The sequence below is a fragment of the Manduca sexta genome, chromosome 27 (genome assembly GCF_014839805.1).
Source record: "Manduca sexta isolate Smith_Timp_Sample1 chromosome 27, JHU_Msex_v1.0, whole genome shotgun sequence".
In the NCBI taxonomy this organism is placed as follows: Eukaryota; Metazoa; Arthropoda; class Insecta; order Lepidoptera; family Sphingidae; genus Manduca; species Manduca sexta.
In genome coordinates this window covers 3,370,499-3,388,470 of record NC_051141.1, presented here as the reverse complement: position 1 = coordinate 3,388,470, position 17,972 = coordinate 3,370,499, and the positions used below count along the sequence as shown (strand labels likewise).

Sequence of the window (17,972 nt, the reverse complement as noted above, 5' to 3'; positions counted from 1 at the left end):
AATATATTTTAATCTTGGCAACACTGAAGGTCCGCCACGTTTCGCCAGGTCGTGTTAGTTGTGCACTGTTCAGTATTTTTTTGACTTCGTTGAGTTTGATCAGCACATCAGGATTCACATATTTTAAAAATGAGTGCTCAATCAGCACCCGCATATAAAATTGGGATAGTAAAACAGGTAACATATCATAAACACTTATTGCTTGAAATTTAGTACCTTCCGATCGAAATGCCTCGTGCCAATCTGCTGTAGCTTGCCTCGTTGGCACCGCATCGTGTATACAAGTCATGCATATCTTGTATATGAATATTTTTCTGTATAATTTTATATTTTTTGTTGTGAAGTAATACCCATATTTTGTTACACTCTACATTATGCTATGATGTATCGATTGTAAAGGTGAAACTGAACTCGAACAATCTGCGTGCGCTAGATCGGGTCGCTTACACGTTCAAACTTAATTAGATTCTTACTGGACAGTGGTAATTGTTTCGTGTATGTGTGCAGGTACTTTCAGGAGACACTGTTGTGATAAGAAGACAGCCGCAAGGAGGGCCGCCGCCAGAGAAAGTCATCACGCTCTCTGGCATCACTGCGCCCAAACTAGCTCGGCAAAAAACTGCCAACAGGTATGCGTCGCGCTCTCACAACTGAACCATATGTTTGAACCCCTTGAAATACTAAAGGATTAGTAGAAGTTTAATTAATACTGTTGTATGAAGGGTATATTTAAAAATATATATATATAATATACCAGTAATGTGGCAGTAATGTTTCCCTTTAGTAACTTTGGTACATGCTCTGAAATTTTTAACTAGCTAGGCCAAAATTAGCTACTAAGTAATCATCATCATTTTAAAAAGTAATTTTATCATGCTGTTAAATTTTGATACTACCCACATTGACTTCACAACAATCTCCTGATTTATTGTTATTACCCTGTTACTCACACAAGCTATTTTCCATTGTTCAATCTTGCTGAAGAAGATCGAACAAGAGAATAACTTTGTGAGTAGACTTATTATTGAAAGTAACATGTACCATTAATGACATGTACATATGAATACTTCCAAATTTAATTATTAAATTATCTGTGGATGTTAAAATATTTTTAATAATTTGGTAATAAGAAGTTAATACAAATGTATTATAATTGTAAAAAAAATAGATAAAATATTGAATTATGCTATGCTGAAAAATCTAGATTACCTCTTTAATTAATTACAAACTTATTTAAATCAAATTTATATAAGTAGATGCATGATTTTTTCACAAAAATAATAGATTTTGAAAGGTACACAGGGTATAAATATAAAAAATTGTTAAGAAGGGTGAAGGTGTCAAGGTAATTAAAATAATATTAACTTTATTAGTACCCAAAACAGAGCTGTACACTTGTTTAAAACGGATATGGAAAAGTGAAAGCAACCTTATTACAATTGAAGCATTTATGTAATTCAAAACATGTCTGCAACATCACAGTTTAATTCACTTTCACAAAAGATTGCTTATATTTAACAAAAGTATTTACACCAAATTGGCTTTGCGAAATAATCATTATATTTTCATGTCATTAATGGACTTTTTTATGAAAGTTCCTTTGCTCTGTGTGTCAATATCAAAAAGTAGTGCACAACATTAGTTGCTGTGCATGCAGACTATAAAACAATTTTTACAAAAAAACATTAAGCATTCCCAAAAAAATATGACACAATGCTATGAACAAGTAATATGATGTATTTACAATACAACATATTGTTACCATTGAAATGTAAAGATTGTTTATTTCCTTTTGCGTTTGATGGTTAAAAATGAACTGAAACATGAATGTGCTAGTATTGAAATGGTAATAAATGTCATCCCTTAGTTTATTTGGACATAATTGTGTATTTAAACTTGTTGCTGTGCAGGTATTGAGTCAATGTTGATGAAAATATGCATGATATGCTCGAGTATGTATTGTTAATCACTGTTATAGAAAATATTTGTTTAATATTTGTATATTAAATCTATGTGTAATTCATAGTATAGTTTGAAAATACTATCTATATGTGTATTCCATTAACATAGATATAAAATTATTGCAAGATTAAATGTAATATTTGTAAAAAATATTCTGAGATATACAAAATGCAAATAATGTTATTTATTTTAAGAAATATTTGCTGAAAAATTCACTATATAAAAATTAGATATCTATTTTTAATAGAGCAAATTGGCATTTACTAGTTTAATATCGTAAACTATATATTGAAATATAAGTTATGCTTAGAGGCACTTTGTGTATAGAGTTGAATATTTTAATAAATTTTTTTCTTACACACTGAGTAATGTACAAAATAGACACTACCATAACTTCCAAGTAAATTATGTTCAAGGCTGAGCGTAGTTGTGTTACAACTCTCAAGTAGTGTCGTGTTCCACGCATTTCTACATACTGTCGCCTCTTATATTCTTATCAAATTGAGTTTACATACTCCTGGAATGAATACCCTGTTACATGCTAAGCGTATGTATGTGTAGATAGCGAATTGTTTTAAAAAGTAAATGTGTCTAATAAATTATGCTTTATATAAGTATTTATGCATACAGTGATGTGGAGACAAAAGATGAGCCGTATGCATGGGAGGCTCGCGAATATTTGAGGAAAAGGTTGGTTGGTAAAGAAGTCATCTTTACTGCTGATAAACCACCTAACTCTGCAACGAGGGAGTATGGAAGCGTTTGGTTTGGTAAAGACCCTTCTAAAGATGAGAATGTCACTGAGTGCCTCTTGGCCGAGGGGCTGGCCAAGGTCAGGGAAGGAGTGAGGAACATACCGCAGCTCAAGAGGCTTGTTGAGATTGAAGAAGTTGCTAAATCTCAGGGCAAGGGCATCTGGGGTCCAGACGCTCAGGTGAGATTTGTGTTTACTTACAAAGATTGCAATTATGCTTATTTCTTTATTTAAGGACTCAGTGAAGTATATAATTTTTTTTAAATGTAATGTTTTAACCTATATATTTTAATAGATTGCAGTAGCTTCTATTAGTTATAGCTCCTATTAACTAGGTTCTTTAAGAACTGAAAAAATTTTGATGTAAGGGATCTTCACATAAATGAAAAGAAAACATTTATTTTACACCAATTGATAATTATGACTGGTGAGGATGTATATAAATGAATTACTAAAAAAATCATTATGTTACATTAGAGTCAAGTAGATGTTATTGCAACTGCAATTATGAGACAACTATTTGTATGATTTAAGATGTAGCATGCGTAACAGTTCTAAGCAAAACATCAAAGATTTTTTATTAAGCATCAGGTCGAAGGTAAACTAAACCCACAGTCGTCTATTACGCAACATTTGACACCTGCATATTTTAGAATAATTTTGCATCAATTCTATGCAGTAAAGTGACTATAATGGTATGTGTAGCTATTGTAGTCTATACTTAGATTTTTATTAATTACTAGCTTTTGCTCGCGGCTCCGCCCGCGTTATAAAGTTATTCAGGCTAAAGTTTTCCGTTATAAAAATAGTAGTTTCCCGGGAGCCTATGTTCTTCCCAGGGTCTCAAACTGTCTCCATACCAAATTTCATCTTAATACGTTAGGTAGTTTTTGAGTTTAACACGTTAAGGCAGACAGATGCAGCGGGGGACTTTGTTATATTATTTAGAACTTTTTAAGTGAAACAATCCCGTCATACATCATTGTTGCATAACTTTAACCGTTTACGCAGCGCAGGCAACGGAAGCTCTCAAGACTCATAATTTTCCCCGTTTTTGCAACATGTTTCATTACTGCTCCGCTCCTATTGGTCATAGCATGATGATATATAGCCTATAGCACTCCAGGAACAAAGGGCTATCCAACACAAAAAGATTTTTTCAGTTCAAACCGGTAGTTCCTGAGATTAGCCATTACTGCTCCGCTCCTATTGGTCATAGCGTGATGATATATAGCTTATAGCGGTCCACAAATATAGGGCTATCCAACACAAAACGAATTTTTCAGTTGAAACCGGTAGTTCCTGAGATTAGCCATTACTGCTCCGCTCCTATTGGTCATAGCGTTATGATATATAACTATGAGCACTCCACAAACAAAGGACTATTCAACACAAAAATATTTTTTCAGTTCGAATCGGTAGTTCCTGAGATTAGCCATTACTGCTCCGCTCCTATTAAATATAGCGTGATAATATATAGCCTATAGCTCTCCACGAACAAAGGGCTATCCAACACAAAAAGATTATTTTCAGTTCAAACCGGTAGTTCCTGAGATTAGCCATTACTGCTCCGCTCCTATTGGTCATAGCGTGATGATATATAGCCTATAGCACTCCAAGAATAAAGGGCTATCCAATGCAAAAAGAATTTTTCAGTTTGGACCGGTAGTTCCTGAGATTAGCCATTACTGCCCCGCTCCTATTGGGTATAGCGTGATGATATATAGCCTATAGCACTCCACGAACAAAGGGCTATCCAACGCAAAAAGAATTTTTCAGTTTGGACCGGTAGTTCCTGAGATTAGCCATTACTGCCCCGCTCCTATTGGGTATAGCGTGATGATATATAGCCTATAGCACTCCACGAACAAAGGGCTATCCAACGCAAAAAGAATTTTTCAGTTTGGACCGGTAGTTCCTGAGATTAGCGCGTTCAAACAAACAAACAAACAAACAAACTCTTCAGCTTTATATAATAGTATAGATAATATATTGTTACTGTTTCTTTTCTGTTCAATATGATCTTACATGATATTGCTTGTAAATTGTGGAATATATACTGCGTTCAATTAAAAATCAGAACTGCAGAATGTGTTGTAGGATTAAGCTGGGCCGTATCCATTTTGGTTTCTTTTCTCATTCAGTTTTCCTTTTTTGTTATTTGTTTCTAAAACCAAAGAAATAATTCTTTCTTTATTAATTTATAATATTCAGGTCATAAAATATAAACAGATATGTTATTATGCTTAAAGCTACTTGAGTATGCAAATTTTAATGTGTTACAAGCATTGCACTTTAGTGATGACACAGATAAATTTGCAAATATTGCAAACATTTTTGTGTCAAGTATTCTTTTACGCCATACTTATGAAAAGATGATCCATTTATTTTCGTTATCAATATAAGAAAATCATTTTGTAAACAGTCATTGCAGGTTATCATTCCATTTACGATGTTTACATGTTCAAAATAATAAGTTCAAAATCATGTTTTGCTCCAAAACAAGCTTTAAGCCAGTGTTGTAAACTTTGGCTTGTGGCCAAAAATATTTAGCAAATCAAGCATCATAAACTTTGATTAGGATGACATTATCGGTACTTTCACTGGTGCTAGTGTCACTAATGATTGTGATTATTATTTATTTTTAACCCTCGACCAAAAAATGACTATCTCTTTGTGGCATTGTAGCTCCCAAAATGATGAGCCGATTTTGACGAGTTATTTTTGTTGTTTCAAAGCTGGTATGATTAAAATGATCATATAAGCTTTATGAACATCTATTCAGAACTTTGAAATTATAGATTGATTTGAAATTAGGGGTACTTTTACTTTGGTGGTATTTACAACACATGGCAAGGTTGTGCTGATGCTGTAATATCAAGTAGTCTGCAGTTTGGATTCAATATAGTGGTTCCAAGGAATAGGTTTTAGATTGATGATTGAGGGCCCTCGTGGAGAAAATAATAACTTAAAAAGCGTGAAATAGAAATTTCAATAATCATGACAAAATATAAAAACTTTTAGAAGTGAAAAAATCTTTGTTCGTCTTTTATAATTATTATATACTTAGAATCCCGACGTCTTCCTACCTAGTAAAATTATAACTCAAGCGTCCTAGCGTCTGCGCGTGGGTCGAACCACGGGGTTCGATCTCCCGATATTAAGATACAATATATTAAGCATATTTTTTTTTTCGAGTGTTGAAATTTACCACGATTACACTATTTGTGATTCAATTATTTCTTATTAAATTGAATGTAATGGTTAATTTTTTTTTGGTTTGTAGTCGTTTTTAGAGTCTGTTTTTTGTTTATATCCAAGCCCTTATATTTAATACAATTTCGATTAATGATCAATAATTTATTCTTCTGACATTTCATATACACCACCAGGATTTAATAACTAAAAAAAGTAACGTCAATATGACGTGTGATCAATATGGTATTTGTAACTCGTTACATATTGTGTCCATAACTTAGCTTGGCCATTAACATATAAACAATAATTCTAACTGCACATTCGTCTTACTCCGTGTACATACATATTTTTAATTAAAAACTATTGGGGTATTCATTATTTGGGTTTTGTCAACTTTCAAGTATCAACAATTGAGCAATAGTACATCATACAATCTGCATTCGTGATTGTTGTAGTATCGCATTATTAAAGATCAATGAAATCTTATAGTTTTTATTATCTTCATTATGATAAAAGATAATATTTAACCGAAAACATAATATTTATGTAAGCACTAAATTTAATTTAATGGAATGTTTACACCCATGTTTTCATTGCATTTAGAAACACGTTCGTGATATCAAATGGAGCGTTGAAAACCCGAAGGCGTTCGTGAACAAGTTCAACGGGCAGCCGGTGAGGGCCATAATCGAATACGTTCGAGATGGCTCCACCATGCGCCTTTGTCTGCTGCCAGAGTTCATTCCAATCACTCTTATGCTCTCTGGAATAAGAGTAAGTATTTTTAATATCAATTTATTTTCATTATAATTTTATAAAATCTCCACGCGCTTAAAATAAAGATTGTTTCTGCAGTAAATAATAATATGAATAATTCTAATACAGTTACAAAATTTATAAAAATGTTAAACCTAATATTAATTATAGTGTCCAGCTGTGAAACAAGATGGTGTATCAGAGCCCTACGCTGATGAGGCTCGGTACTTCCTGGAGTCTAGACTCTTGCAGAAGGAGGTGGAAGTCATTTTGGAGTCAGTGAACAACGTCAACTTCGTGGGCACCATCTTGCACCCGCAAGGCAACATTGCCGAGGCATTGCTCAGACAAGGCTTTGCCAAATGCGTTGACTGGTCTCTTGCCGTCATGAAAACTGGTATTTATATTATAATTTCTTATGTTTACGCGACTGTTAGATGTCGAAATAAAATTAAATTTAGAATTTTATCGCGATTTTTTATGTTATAATTTTCTCTCGACGTTTCGGAAATTTTACATCCCATGGTTACAGGGCGGACTGAGGTGATGGTCGTCCGAAAAGTTAAAAGGGAATTAAATATAAGAAACTGCGATAAAATCCGACAACTAGTTTTATATCGATGGAAAGTTTAAATATTGAATATATATTTTTTTTTCCCATTCTTATGCCTTATTCGATAAAGAGATTAGAAACTTAATTGATGTTTTGAAAGTAGTACCAAAGCTTGTCTCACCCGAGAAATCGCACTTTTAAACGAGTTTTAATTTAGAAACTACATTTCCGATTCATTTCAAACGTGTAATAAGGGATTAGAATGGAAGGAATTTTGACACATCTCAAACTAAGAATAAACTTTTGTTCTAAAATTCATGAGAATTTTGAGAATTGTACTCGACAAAATGGATTTGTTTACTCATTTTGTGTACACGATTGACGAATGCGCGGATACGTTTGTTTATGCTAAGCCCGCATAAGGAAAGCGCCGTGTGTGCGTGTATTTCACCCTGCATCTTTAATCTATGTTGTAAAGTCGAGTTGATAGCTCTCTATGACATTAGTGCAGTCCCATTGCGGCTGAAGGAGACGCGTACTGACCTTACTAATTAATCAACGGGCGTAGTTGCGAGCCTGTTACAAATAAGCGTCTTCGACAGATGTGTAAGCACCCTAAAATATTGGAATGACATAGATGGCATCCATCAGCTTACTGTTCTGGCGCCCAAGAAGCGCTTGCCGTGCGCTTAGATATTATTGAAATTTACAATTTGTGAATATTGTGTGTTAAAGCAGGTGCATCTTCGTTCAGACAAGCCGAACGTGCCGCAAAGGATGCTAGGTTGCGTATCTGGACCAACTACGTGAGCAACGCGCCGCAAATCGCAGCCAAGGACAAGGAGTTCACCGCAACAGTGCTCGAGGTGATCAACGGCGACGCACTCATGGTGAAATTGCCCAACAATAAATACAAGAAGATATTCTTGGCTAGTATCAGGCCCCCGCGTGAAAAGTGAGTTGGCTCTTTACTTACTAACCCCCTTATTCATAAACGTTTTTTATCTAAGGACGAAGTAAAGCTGTGATAACAAGCCTGTTTCTGAGTGCCCAACGGTACTGAGACATAGACATAGGGCCGTTGTGATTGGTTATTATTGTTGTATTTCAATATTAGCCAATCACAACGGCCCTATGTCTACGCACTGCGAAGACTGCCATGCCGTCAGCACTGAGAAACAGTCTTGTTATCACAGCCTTACTCGGTCGTTAGATAAAAAACGTTTATGAATAAGGGGGTAAGTATATATATGTACTTACATATTATTGTTTAATGAATGGAGTTTTACTGAAGAGTTTGAATTTCTTCAATAACTTAATTAAATTTATTGTTCCTGTTAGGAACAATGGTGATGAAGAGACCAAGAATTCTCCAAGACCGAAAGGATTCAAAGCACTTTATGACATTCCGTGGATGTTTGAGGCCCGTGAATACCTAAGGAAGAAACTAATTGGCAAAAAGGTTAATGTGATTGTTGATTACATCCAACCAGCCAAGGACACTTTCCCTGAGAAGACATGCTGCACAGTGATCAGTGGTGGAACGTAAGTATACATTATAAATCACTTCATCATGCAAATCCGTGAAAAACATAAATCTTATGAAATTGTTTCTATTTCAGAAATGTGGCTGAGGCATTAGCAAGCAATGGTCTTGCCTCTGTGGTCAGATACAGGAATGACGACGATCAAAGAAGCTCCCACTATGACAAACTAATTGAGGCAGAAATTAAAGCCCAGAAAGCAGGGCTTGGTATTCACGCCAAGAAAGACATTCCCGCTCACCGCATACAAGATACCAGTGGCGATTCTGCAAAGGCTAGAAAGTTCTTCCCATTCCTCAAGCGAGCTCATAAAACAGAAGCTATTGTCGAATTTGTCGCCAGCGGATCAAGAATGCGCCTATACATCCCCAAGGAGTCTGTGCTTGTTACTTTCTTGTTAGCTGGCATTAATTGTCCAAGGGGTGCTCGACCAGCCATTGGCGGCGGCGGTATGCAAGAAGCGGAACCGTTCGGTGAAGAAGCTTTGTTCTTTACAAAGGAAAAGTGTTTACAACACGATGTAGCTGTCACTATTGAGGAAATGGACAAAGCTGGAAACTTTATTGGTTGGTTATGGGTTGACAATGAAAATCTGTCAGTTTCTTTGGTCGAGCACGGACTTGCCACCATGCATCACACTGCTGAGACTTCAGAATATGCACGTGCGATAAAAACGGCTGAAGAAAACGCTAACAAGAAACGTTTAGGAATATGGAGAGAATACATCGAAGAGGATAAGGAGAATGAGAGGGACAGGAACGCAACGATCCAAGACCGCGTTGTGAACTACGAAAAAGTGCTTGTCACGGAAGTCACATCTGAAGGACATTTCTATGCGCAGAAAGTTGACTTGGGTCCAAAATTGGAAGCTTTAATGGAAAGGATCCATCAAGAATTCAAGAACAACACTCCTTTGCCAGGATCATATGTTCCAAGAAGAGGGAACATATGCGCTGCTCGTTTCTCTGTCGACGATCAGTGGTACAGAGCGAGGATTGAAAAGATCACAGAGGATAAAATGGTTCACGTGTTCTACATTGATTATGGAAATAGAGAGGTATTGCTATAGACTTACATCATACATACTTACATCACATATCAGGGCTCTATCTATCCCATAAGGGTAGACAGTGACTATGAGTGGCAATCCATGGTCTCCAAAGTGGCAACTTTGCACGATTCTGGCATACTTCTTTCTTTTCCTCCACCTTTATCAATCTTTTCATGCATTCCCGTTGGTACAGGAAACCTTTGACCTGGTCTTTACTAAGAATGTTATATCTCACATTTGAAAGCTCCAGTGTGGTCGACCCATACCGGCTCTTTCACCCCCATTCACCTTACATATTCTCTTTGTCAGTCTTATCATCATTCCTCTCCAAATGCCCAAACCACCTTAGCTATAAAATATGTTGTACAATGTTTAACCAATTATATTTCTTGTCAGGTTGTCGACATCACAAGATTGGCCCCGTTACCACCTGGTACCGAAGCGGACGCCCCATTCGCGGCCGAATACGTGCTGTGCTGTGTCAAGTTTCCCACAGACCCTGATGACAGAGCCGAGGCCGTCTCTGCGTTCTATGCTGATACCCTGGTTAAAAAGCTACTAATGAACCTTGAGCAGCGCAGCACACCACCCGCAGTCACTCTCGTCGACCCGGTTGCCAACGTAGATCTCGCCAAGGTAAAAATCACTTAAAATTTCTACAAAATAACTCTTGATATTTGATAGTCATATTGCAGACTTTTTGTGACAACTGTTATGTTTTTGTAGAATCTGATCAAGGAAGGTCTAGTGCTGATGGAGACAACGCGCGACTACAAGCTGCTGCCGCTGATAGCGGAGTACCGTGCCGCCCAGGATCTGGCCAAGAGCTCCCGCCTGAACCTGTGGCGGCACGGTGACATCACCGAGGATGATGCGATTGAGTTTGGTGTGCGTCGCTAGCGGGACCTTCATGGCTATGATGCCACCGCGTCGCCCTCGCACGCATTAAACTGTGCTACGTGCACCTCCCCCCATGTTGAAACAATTATTTACACAGTTATTTGCCAGTTTTTGTGAAGAGACATAATTCAAAGTTCACTGAAGTTGCCTTCGCAATCGGTCACAAGCACTTGTTAAAATTCATCATAATCGTCTCATTTGAATGTTGTGAATATTTATTTGTATTGGACAAAATTGGTGAGTAACATTAACGCATGAAGTGTTGGTCCGTTCGTCGTCCGTGCAGCAGGCTCGCGTGTGGTGCAACCGTAGCGGAGAGACTCCGTGTGCCCTACTACTCTCTTGTGGAAACCCTTCATATTTAGATAACCCATATGTAATAGCGTATCTACATAAGTTTTTGTGACTACAGACTTAAAATATCTAGTAATAAAATTTATCATTGCAGATTGTTAGACATAATATATTGAAATTTTTACAGTTTGTATATCTGATAAGATGTGTAGTTTTTATATTTCTTTGATTCACTATTCCATTATGTAACGAAATATGCATAATCTGTATCTTAGTAAATGTGAAATAGTGAATAATATAGTATCTTTAACTTATATTCTCTTTTGCTCGTAGATGTTTGTATATTTCGTATTTCTTCAGTCGATATGTTTATTATACTCGTCATTTTTAATATGAAATTATTACTAGACTTAAAAATATGCATATGAAGTCTGAACTTTTTATAAATTATATAAATGGGTATCTGCATGCGTGTTTTTTATCAATTTCTATACATTTAAGTAGAGACGTCGTACTTACGATTTTTATTATATTTACCCACCTCTTTCCTGGAGATGTTTATGAATTAAATTTTGTTTACATACATTTGGTACCACAAGGTATGTGGATTGTTTAACATGGACTAACTAAATAAATATTTTAGGAAAGAGATTGTTTTTATTTTTACTATTTTATAAATACAAAAGGCTTATAAAATTAAATGCAATTTACTGAAAAATATTCACATTTAATAAACTTTACCGTGATGTAGTTGCAAGTAGTTGTGTTTTCAAATATTTGTGTCAAGCATTTAATATACATAATCAATTAAATACATAAATAAATTACTGTAATGTAAGGATCAATTTTGTCATTTTGGCACTGTGTACAAACCTAAAAACAAGCTAATGTTACAATGTATATGTATGTTTTAATGAAGGCAACATTCATAAGTTCACATTGTATTTGTAATTGTGGGACATAATAGACTTCTTTACCCTAATATATCTGTACAATCAATTTAAAACTGTCTATTCAAATGTGTAAACATAACACAATATCCATAGAATGTATATGTATTTTGAGAACTGCTCTTGTAATATATGGCTATGCTAGAGTTATAATTAGAACTGGATGTGCTTTACAGTAAATAAATTGCATATTGATATACAAAATAACGTTTGTTTTGTGCTTATAAAAATATATTAAATCTATAACTAATAGATCTCGTATTCTGTACGTACTAAGGCATTTCGTAAATAATGTGATAACCCGTCACGTAGCTTGCATGCATCAAAGTCTTGCATTGGCTGAGCGGGACCGCGACCACTGCGCACCGCATTCCGCGTGGCTTGTGCTTTGTGCAATAAGTAACAACATATTCTATTGCTTTTATAACGCTCGTATAGCACACACTATACATTTTATTATGCGTTGATGGTGTCAATATATCAATACTGAGTAATATACGAAAAAATAAAAGTTTATTTCTAAAAGTCACAAAAAATATTTGAATTATTTTATACACCGAAACATTCGAAGTGTTAGGTCTACTTACAAATTTGATAGGTACCAATTACATTATCTTAACCATGCACATATGATTTTACTACAAGGTACAAGTTAAGATTTTGCGCCTATAACTAGTTATTGCAATAAAATATACATGTACAGGTCATTATTATACAAGCAGACAGCAAACTGGTTACTCAGCCCCTCCCCTCGAGTTTCATATAAGTTTTCATATGACAATTTTAATAAGCTCTTAGAGATGCTTCAAATCAATTTCACATTGCAAAACAGTCTAACAATAAATTATACAATGTTAAGGACCTTTCTCAGTTATCAGAAAGAAGTTATGTAAATAATAGTAACTAATCACTACCAATTTCTTATTTCAGAGATAAGCAGATTAACCAAACCATTCAATATGTTTATGTGGCAATCTTTAATGTAGATAGTTTCACTCACAGGTAGTTAATATGCATTGTAATATACAGCATGGCTAGAATTTAGATTATTTAAAGCTTATTAGATGTTATCAATGCTGACATGGTGACACAGGCACTGGATGGGTATAATTCCTTCCAGAAAAGGCTGAAAACATGATAGAATATTTGGCATCGAACTACGAGGCGCTTCGTGAGCCAAATGACCAATTAGCCTTTGTCCATAACCTTGCTAGACTTTTAACCACTAAAAATAACTTCTAAATTAAAACATTTTACCAATTTGATACAATGTACCTAAATTAATTTATCAATACATCCATAAATGCAGTCTCACAACATGCTAATACTTAAATGTATTCACATTATTGCTTCACAGAAATTTAAAAATACAGTATAATCCGTTTATTATGACTCTGCCTATATTGACCAACCTCTTATTATGACGTAATTACACTACGAAGTTTGGTTTTCATATAAGATTCTTTATAAAAAAGTCGTATATAATGACTTCCCTTACAGTGACATGTCGCTTATTGTGACCCTTTTTAATAAATTATGTCCGGTTATAATGACCGACATGATTCTTTACGCCTTCAGTAATGTTCCTTGATTCCCGACGACGTTCGGCACGTGGCTCGTTTTTGTTTTCAATCTCAGTGAGTAATTGACATAGCGATGTCTTCTATACACAATAGTATTAGAGACTGTTTTTACAATAAAAATAAAAAAACAAAAGCAGACAAAAATTACAGATTACTTACATTAAAAAATATAACTTTTATGTACATACATACATACATAGGTATGTACTTATTACGTGCAATTTTTATTTTATAAGTTACTATGTTTCTTTATTAAAGTACTTAAATACATGCATACTATTTACATAAAAATGTATTTTTTTCACAAAACGCTTTGTATGACGTCCGCTTATTATGACGTGTTTGTCAATTCCTTTCGATGTCATTATAAACGGATTCGACTGTATATTAAAATATTTTATATCTATATAAAATATTTGAAATGAACATTACATAATTTATCATAAAAGGACATATAGTACTACACCGTATGTACTATACTACGTCTAATTGTTTTATCCTGGCTATCATCAAAGTAAGGGCCTATTTCATCAGGCATTGGAGGGACATTTACTAAGAATTGTTGTATGGCTGGGTAATACTCCCTGCAGGTCCATGTGTCATCGTGCCCCCCGCCTGGTATTATAACAAGCTTCTTGCACACAGCTCCACTTATCACATACAGTTCTTGACCCATGGATGGTGGCACCAGTGCATCATTGGAACCACATATCACCAGCGTTGGTGTTAACACATGGACAATTTTCTTCACTGATAAATACTGGAAACAAATTATATTGTGGTTTCAAGTAAACATCAACTTAAAGAATGTAAGCCAGAGCTTTTACAATTGGCATATATAATCGTCAATGGTTACCTAATCAGTATTTTGCCAAACAAATTTATATTTTGCATTGAAGACACTAATATTGAAGAATTTTATAGTAAGTACATAATTAATGAAAATTGAGCTGGACAAATATAATAAAGTACACACCTTATTTTTATGACAAAATTGTGGTAGCCATTGTAAACATTTCCATTTGAGGATAATTTGTGCCATTTCAGGTATACTTGTAAAAGTATTCTCCACAACCAAAGCCCAGATTTTATTTCTATACTCTATTCTTGATGCTAAATCAATCGCGATAGCGCCTCCTGAATTAGAAAAAAACATTCATTAAACACTTGTTTATTAATAATAAAATTATTGAAATTGTTAGGCTTTACAAAAATTAACAGGTGGCTTATACATTCTTACATGAATTTACCACAATGATATGAAACACCAAAATATATTAATGAAACATGAACAATCGCTTCAAGAATAGTGAAATAAAAGGCTATTTCCTGTACACACAGTACTACACAGTAATTTCTATACTGACCTAAAGATCTTCCAAACACTATAATTTTCGTGGGATCTATGTCATTCCTCTGCAGGAGATAGTCAAGTGCTGATTGGGCGTCATTATAGAGGCCTTTTTCAGAAGGTGTCCCCTCTGATAATCCATATCCACGATACTCCACCATGAGAATGTTGATATTTAATTTGTGATAAAATCCGGAAACATTTGTCAATCTGAAACATATTCCTAGGTATTAATAAATGAAGCCATAGATTTATCGTATTCATATTGCTATGTGTTGTAAATAACACCAAAGTAAGAGTACATCTAATATCAAATCAATTCAGACTTGTGAATGTAGGAAGTGAACTGATGAGCTTCAGATGCCTGAATAGATATTCATAAATTATTTTGAGGAACTACCCTGACTACAGCTTTTATAGGAGAAATAAACCATCAATCAGTCCATCTGTTGGGAACTATGATGCTACAAAGAGACATACAAACACAACAATACACACCTTAATCATATAAGCTCCAAATTAAGATTGTTAAAAAAATGAAGAATTTCAAGATGCTAGCTATCCCCTTTTTTTAATACACCATTTTTATTTTTAAGAATAAGCTCTTGAATGTGTATTTAATATAGATAAGCCTATTTAACTAGGACAAGGAATTGTGGCTCAGTAATTAGAGTAAATATAATAAATAAGTTCATATTTATATTTACAACAATTAAGGAAAGACATTAAGCACACCATTATCAATTAACACATAATCTATTTATAGCAGTGAGCATGCTGCAGCATTTTGATTATTTAAATAAGTGGGTTTCTACACTAATGTATTCCTTATGAATAACAGCACATTTAGTGTTTGTATGTGAAATTCTCAACAAAATTATTACAAAAAAATCTAGTCCACTTGGGCCTTACCAATAAACATTTTAAACAGGGAATAACATAAATAGTATGTTATTGGAAAGTGCAAATAAAAAATGTTTTAATAAACTAATAGGATTTATCTCATCAAGTCATGTCAAATATATTATAAACAGGAATAAAATATTGTATGCAAACAACCATTTAATGGCCAATATATACCAACCATCTAGATTCTAGTACATTCATAGTGCTAAAAATATTTTCAAGAGAAAGAATTATGTAATAATGTAAATGCACGCAATTGTAGTGACCTTTTTCTGACCTTTGAATAATCGCAAACTAGATTGCAAGTAAAATTTCCTGTAGTTTCAATATCAATATGTGGGTTGAATGAATAAACATTCTTCACAAACCCTAATACTGTTCTAGAACATACATAAGTATGTACTGTATTTAAGTATGAATAGAGGAAAGTATGAGTATCTTACCAAGAAGCATATTATGCAATATTGAAATGTATCTGTAAAACATTGTTGCTGGCATCAAAGAACACATGATCAGAACAATGTAAGACATTTACAAAGTAAGATAATAGCTAGAAACTGAAGGAAGATATACATGAAAAACATCAAAATATGCAGCATTATTTAATAAAAATAACTTTATTTATTAAGGTTTATACTTAAAATCACCATGAAATTTATATTCACCAATAAAATTGTAATATTCCTATTATAAAATAAATGGGCAAAAACTTTTTTTTATAATCAGATGGTCTTGATAGATAATTTATAGTTTCTTAGAAAGTATTCTTTCTAGTTTTTGACTACAAATATGAGTACATAATTTAATAAATCAGAAATAATGTGCATGGTACTAACAAGAATAAAATACTATGGTTTTATATCACAAAATAAAATTAACTATGACTAAGTAAAATACATTTCGCATAAAATATGAGCTTGGCTTAGAACAACTTTTTCTGTTCTATTTTAGTGTAATAAACAAGTAATATTATAGTTTAACTGATTATTTTTATGTCGTTTGCTCTTATAGTGCGGTGATTATTAAAATAATTAGCTAAAACACGCATAAAACAAATATATTGGTATGGAATGACCGGCATCATAAATAAAGAGCACAGCTTGCAGTTTATTTAGAGTTCCTCATATTAACTTAGTTAAGAAGAAACTGACCTCTGTCCCATATTCCCAGCATTACCATGAAAGAATATCATAGTGGGTATGTGGCTGCTGTTGGACGCCTGTTTGATGAAAAACATGTGAATTTTGACGCCATCACTGTTGTTTATCTTGATGCTCTCGTACGGAAGCTTGTAGTTACTCGGTTGCAGCACAAATACGCGCGAGTCGGGCGGATCGTTCGGGTAGTACAGCAGCAAGTCTTGGGCATTGTACAATATACCTGCGGGAACAATTAAACCTATAAATACCATACTACACCATACATCCTTATCAAGAAAATACTATTTCCTTATACAAAACCCGTCATAGATAAATGTGTCATCTAGGTTAGGGTTGGAACGATAAGGCAATTCAAAGATACAAACAACTTACCCGACATTCCCACTATAAAAATAGCAAACGCTGTGAAAAATCCATAATACCAAAACACTAAAAGACTAGAAAACAATGTCAAAGCAGACACAACCCAAAGTCTATACAATATTAGCCTGAGAATCTGAAACATTTTTGTATATTCGGTTTAAATACGTATTGAACATATTAGTCGCGTCATATTTTAAATAATTTTCATTTACCAAACAAAGTCTAGAAGTTGTTTCAGACTTGTTTAAAATTTTGTGACATTTTTCTTAGCCTTTCGTAGTTCGTACCGATTGCCAGTGTGACCAGATAAAATTCATAAAATACTTAACCGATACAAAAAATGAATAATAGTAAGTAGTAAGGGTATAAATTTCAAATATTCTAAATCATTTAAACAATAGCAAGCATTTTTTAAGGTGATATTTACTGATTTAAAAAAACTTTAAATTATTTCTTTAATTGAAGCTCGCGGAATTTTACTTGAATGTACTCGAGTCTACAATGACGTTTTACAAATAGACGCGTCATAGGCCAACAAAATGGGACATAAAAACAGCGCAGTATGTTAATACTGCGCTGTTTTTACTATAGTATAAATACTGCTAGGGCTGTGTAGTCACATACCTATACAGCCCTAGCAGCTCGCA

General features: G+C 34.2%; 2 protein-coding genes across 3 annotated transcripts; one reads left to right on the top strand and one right to left on the bottom strand.

Moving 5' to 3' along the window:
* The first annotated feature begins 12 nt into the window (after nt 1–12).
* Nucleotides 13–11,663, top strand: LOC115444868 (staphylococcal nuclease domain-containing protein 1). The gene is made up of 10 exons (XM_030170821.2): nt 13–177; nt 508–629; nt 2,593–2,896; nt 6,518–6,688; nt 6,842–7,067; nt 7,959–8,178; nt 8,565–8,768; nt 8,846–9,824; nt 10,215–10,454; nt 10,545–11,663. The coding sequence occupies exons 1-10, from the start codon at nt 130–132 to the stop codon at nt 10,716–10,718; spliced, it is 2,688 nt and encodes an 895-aa protein (XP_030026681.1). The 5' UTR covers nt 13–129; the 3' UTR covers nt 10,719–11,663.
* A 790-nt stretch (nt 11,664–12,453) lies between these two features.
* On the bottom strand, nt 12,454–17,623 carry LOC115444869 (protein ABHD13). Of its 2 annotated transcripts, XR_005113192.1 has the most exons (6): nt 17,335–17,623; nt 16,954–17,182; nt 14,913–15,106; nt 14,522–14,682; nt 13,931–14,305; nt 12,454–13,332 (listed from the first exon to the last, which is right to left on the bottom strand). XR_005113192.1 is itself a non-coding variant. In XM_030170822.2 (5 exons), the coding sequence occupies exons 1-5, from the start codon at nt 17,465–17,467 to the stop codon at nt 14,006–14,008; spliced, it is 1,017 nt and encodes a 338-aa protein (XP_030026682.1). In that variant the 5' UTR covers nt 17,468–17,623; the 3' UTR covers nt 12,454–14,005. The 2 variants fall into 2 exon arrangements, 1 of the variants encoding a protein (XP_030026682.1); XM_030170822.2 differs by having other exon boundaries at nt 12,454–14,305.
* Between the last annotated feature and the right edge of the window lie 349 nt (nt 17,624–17,972).

Coding starts and splice junctions, on each gene's coding strand:
- LOC115444868 (XM_030170821.2), top strand. CDS start 130: ATGAGTGCTCAATCAGCACCCGCATATAAAATTGGGATAGTAAAACAG. Junction 178..507: donor AAATTGGGATAGTAAAACAG/GTAACATATCAT, acceptor GTATGTGTGCAG/GTACTTTCAGGAGACACTGT. Junction 7,068..7,958: donor TCTTGCCGTCATGAAAACTG/GTATTTATATTA, acceptor TGTGTGTTAAAG/CAGGTGCATCTTCGTTCAGA.
- LOC115444869 (XM_030170822.2), bottom strand. CDS start 17,467: ATGTTTCAGATTCTCAGGCTAATATTGTATAGACTTTGGGTTGTGTCT. Junction 17,183..17,334: donor TTTTATAGTGGGAATGTCGG/GTAAGTTGTTTG, acceptor TTGTTCCCGCAG/GTATATTGTACAATGCCCAA. Junction 14,683..14,912: donor AGTGTTTGGAAGATCTTTAG/GTCAGTATAGAA, acceptor TTTCTAATTCAG/GAGGCGCTATCGCGATTGAT.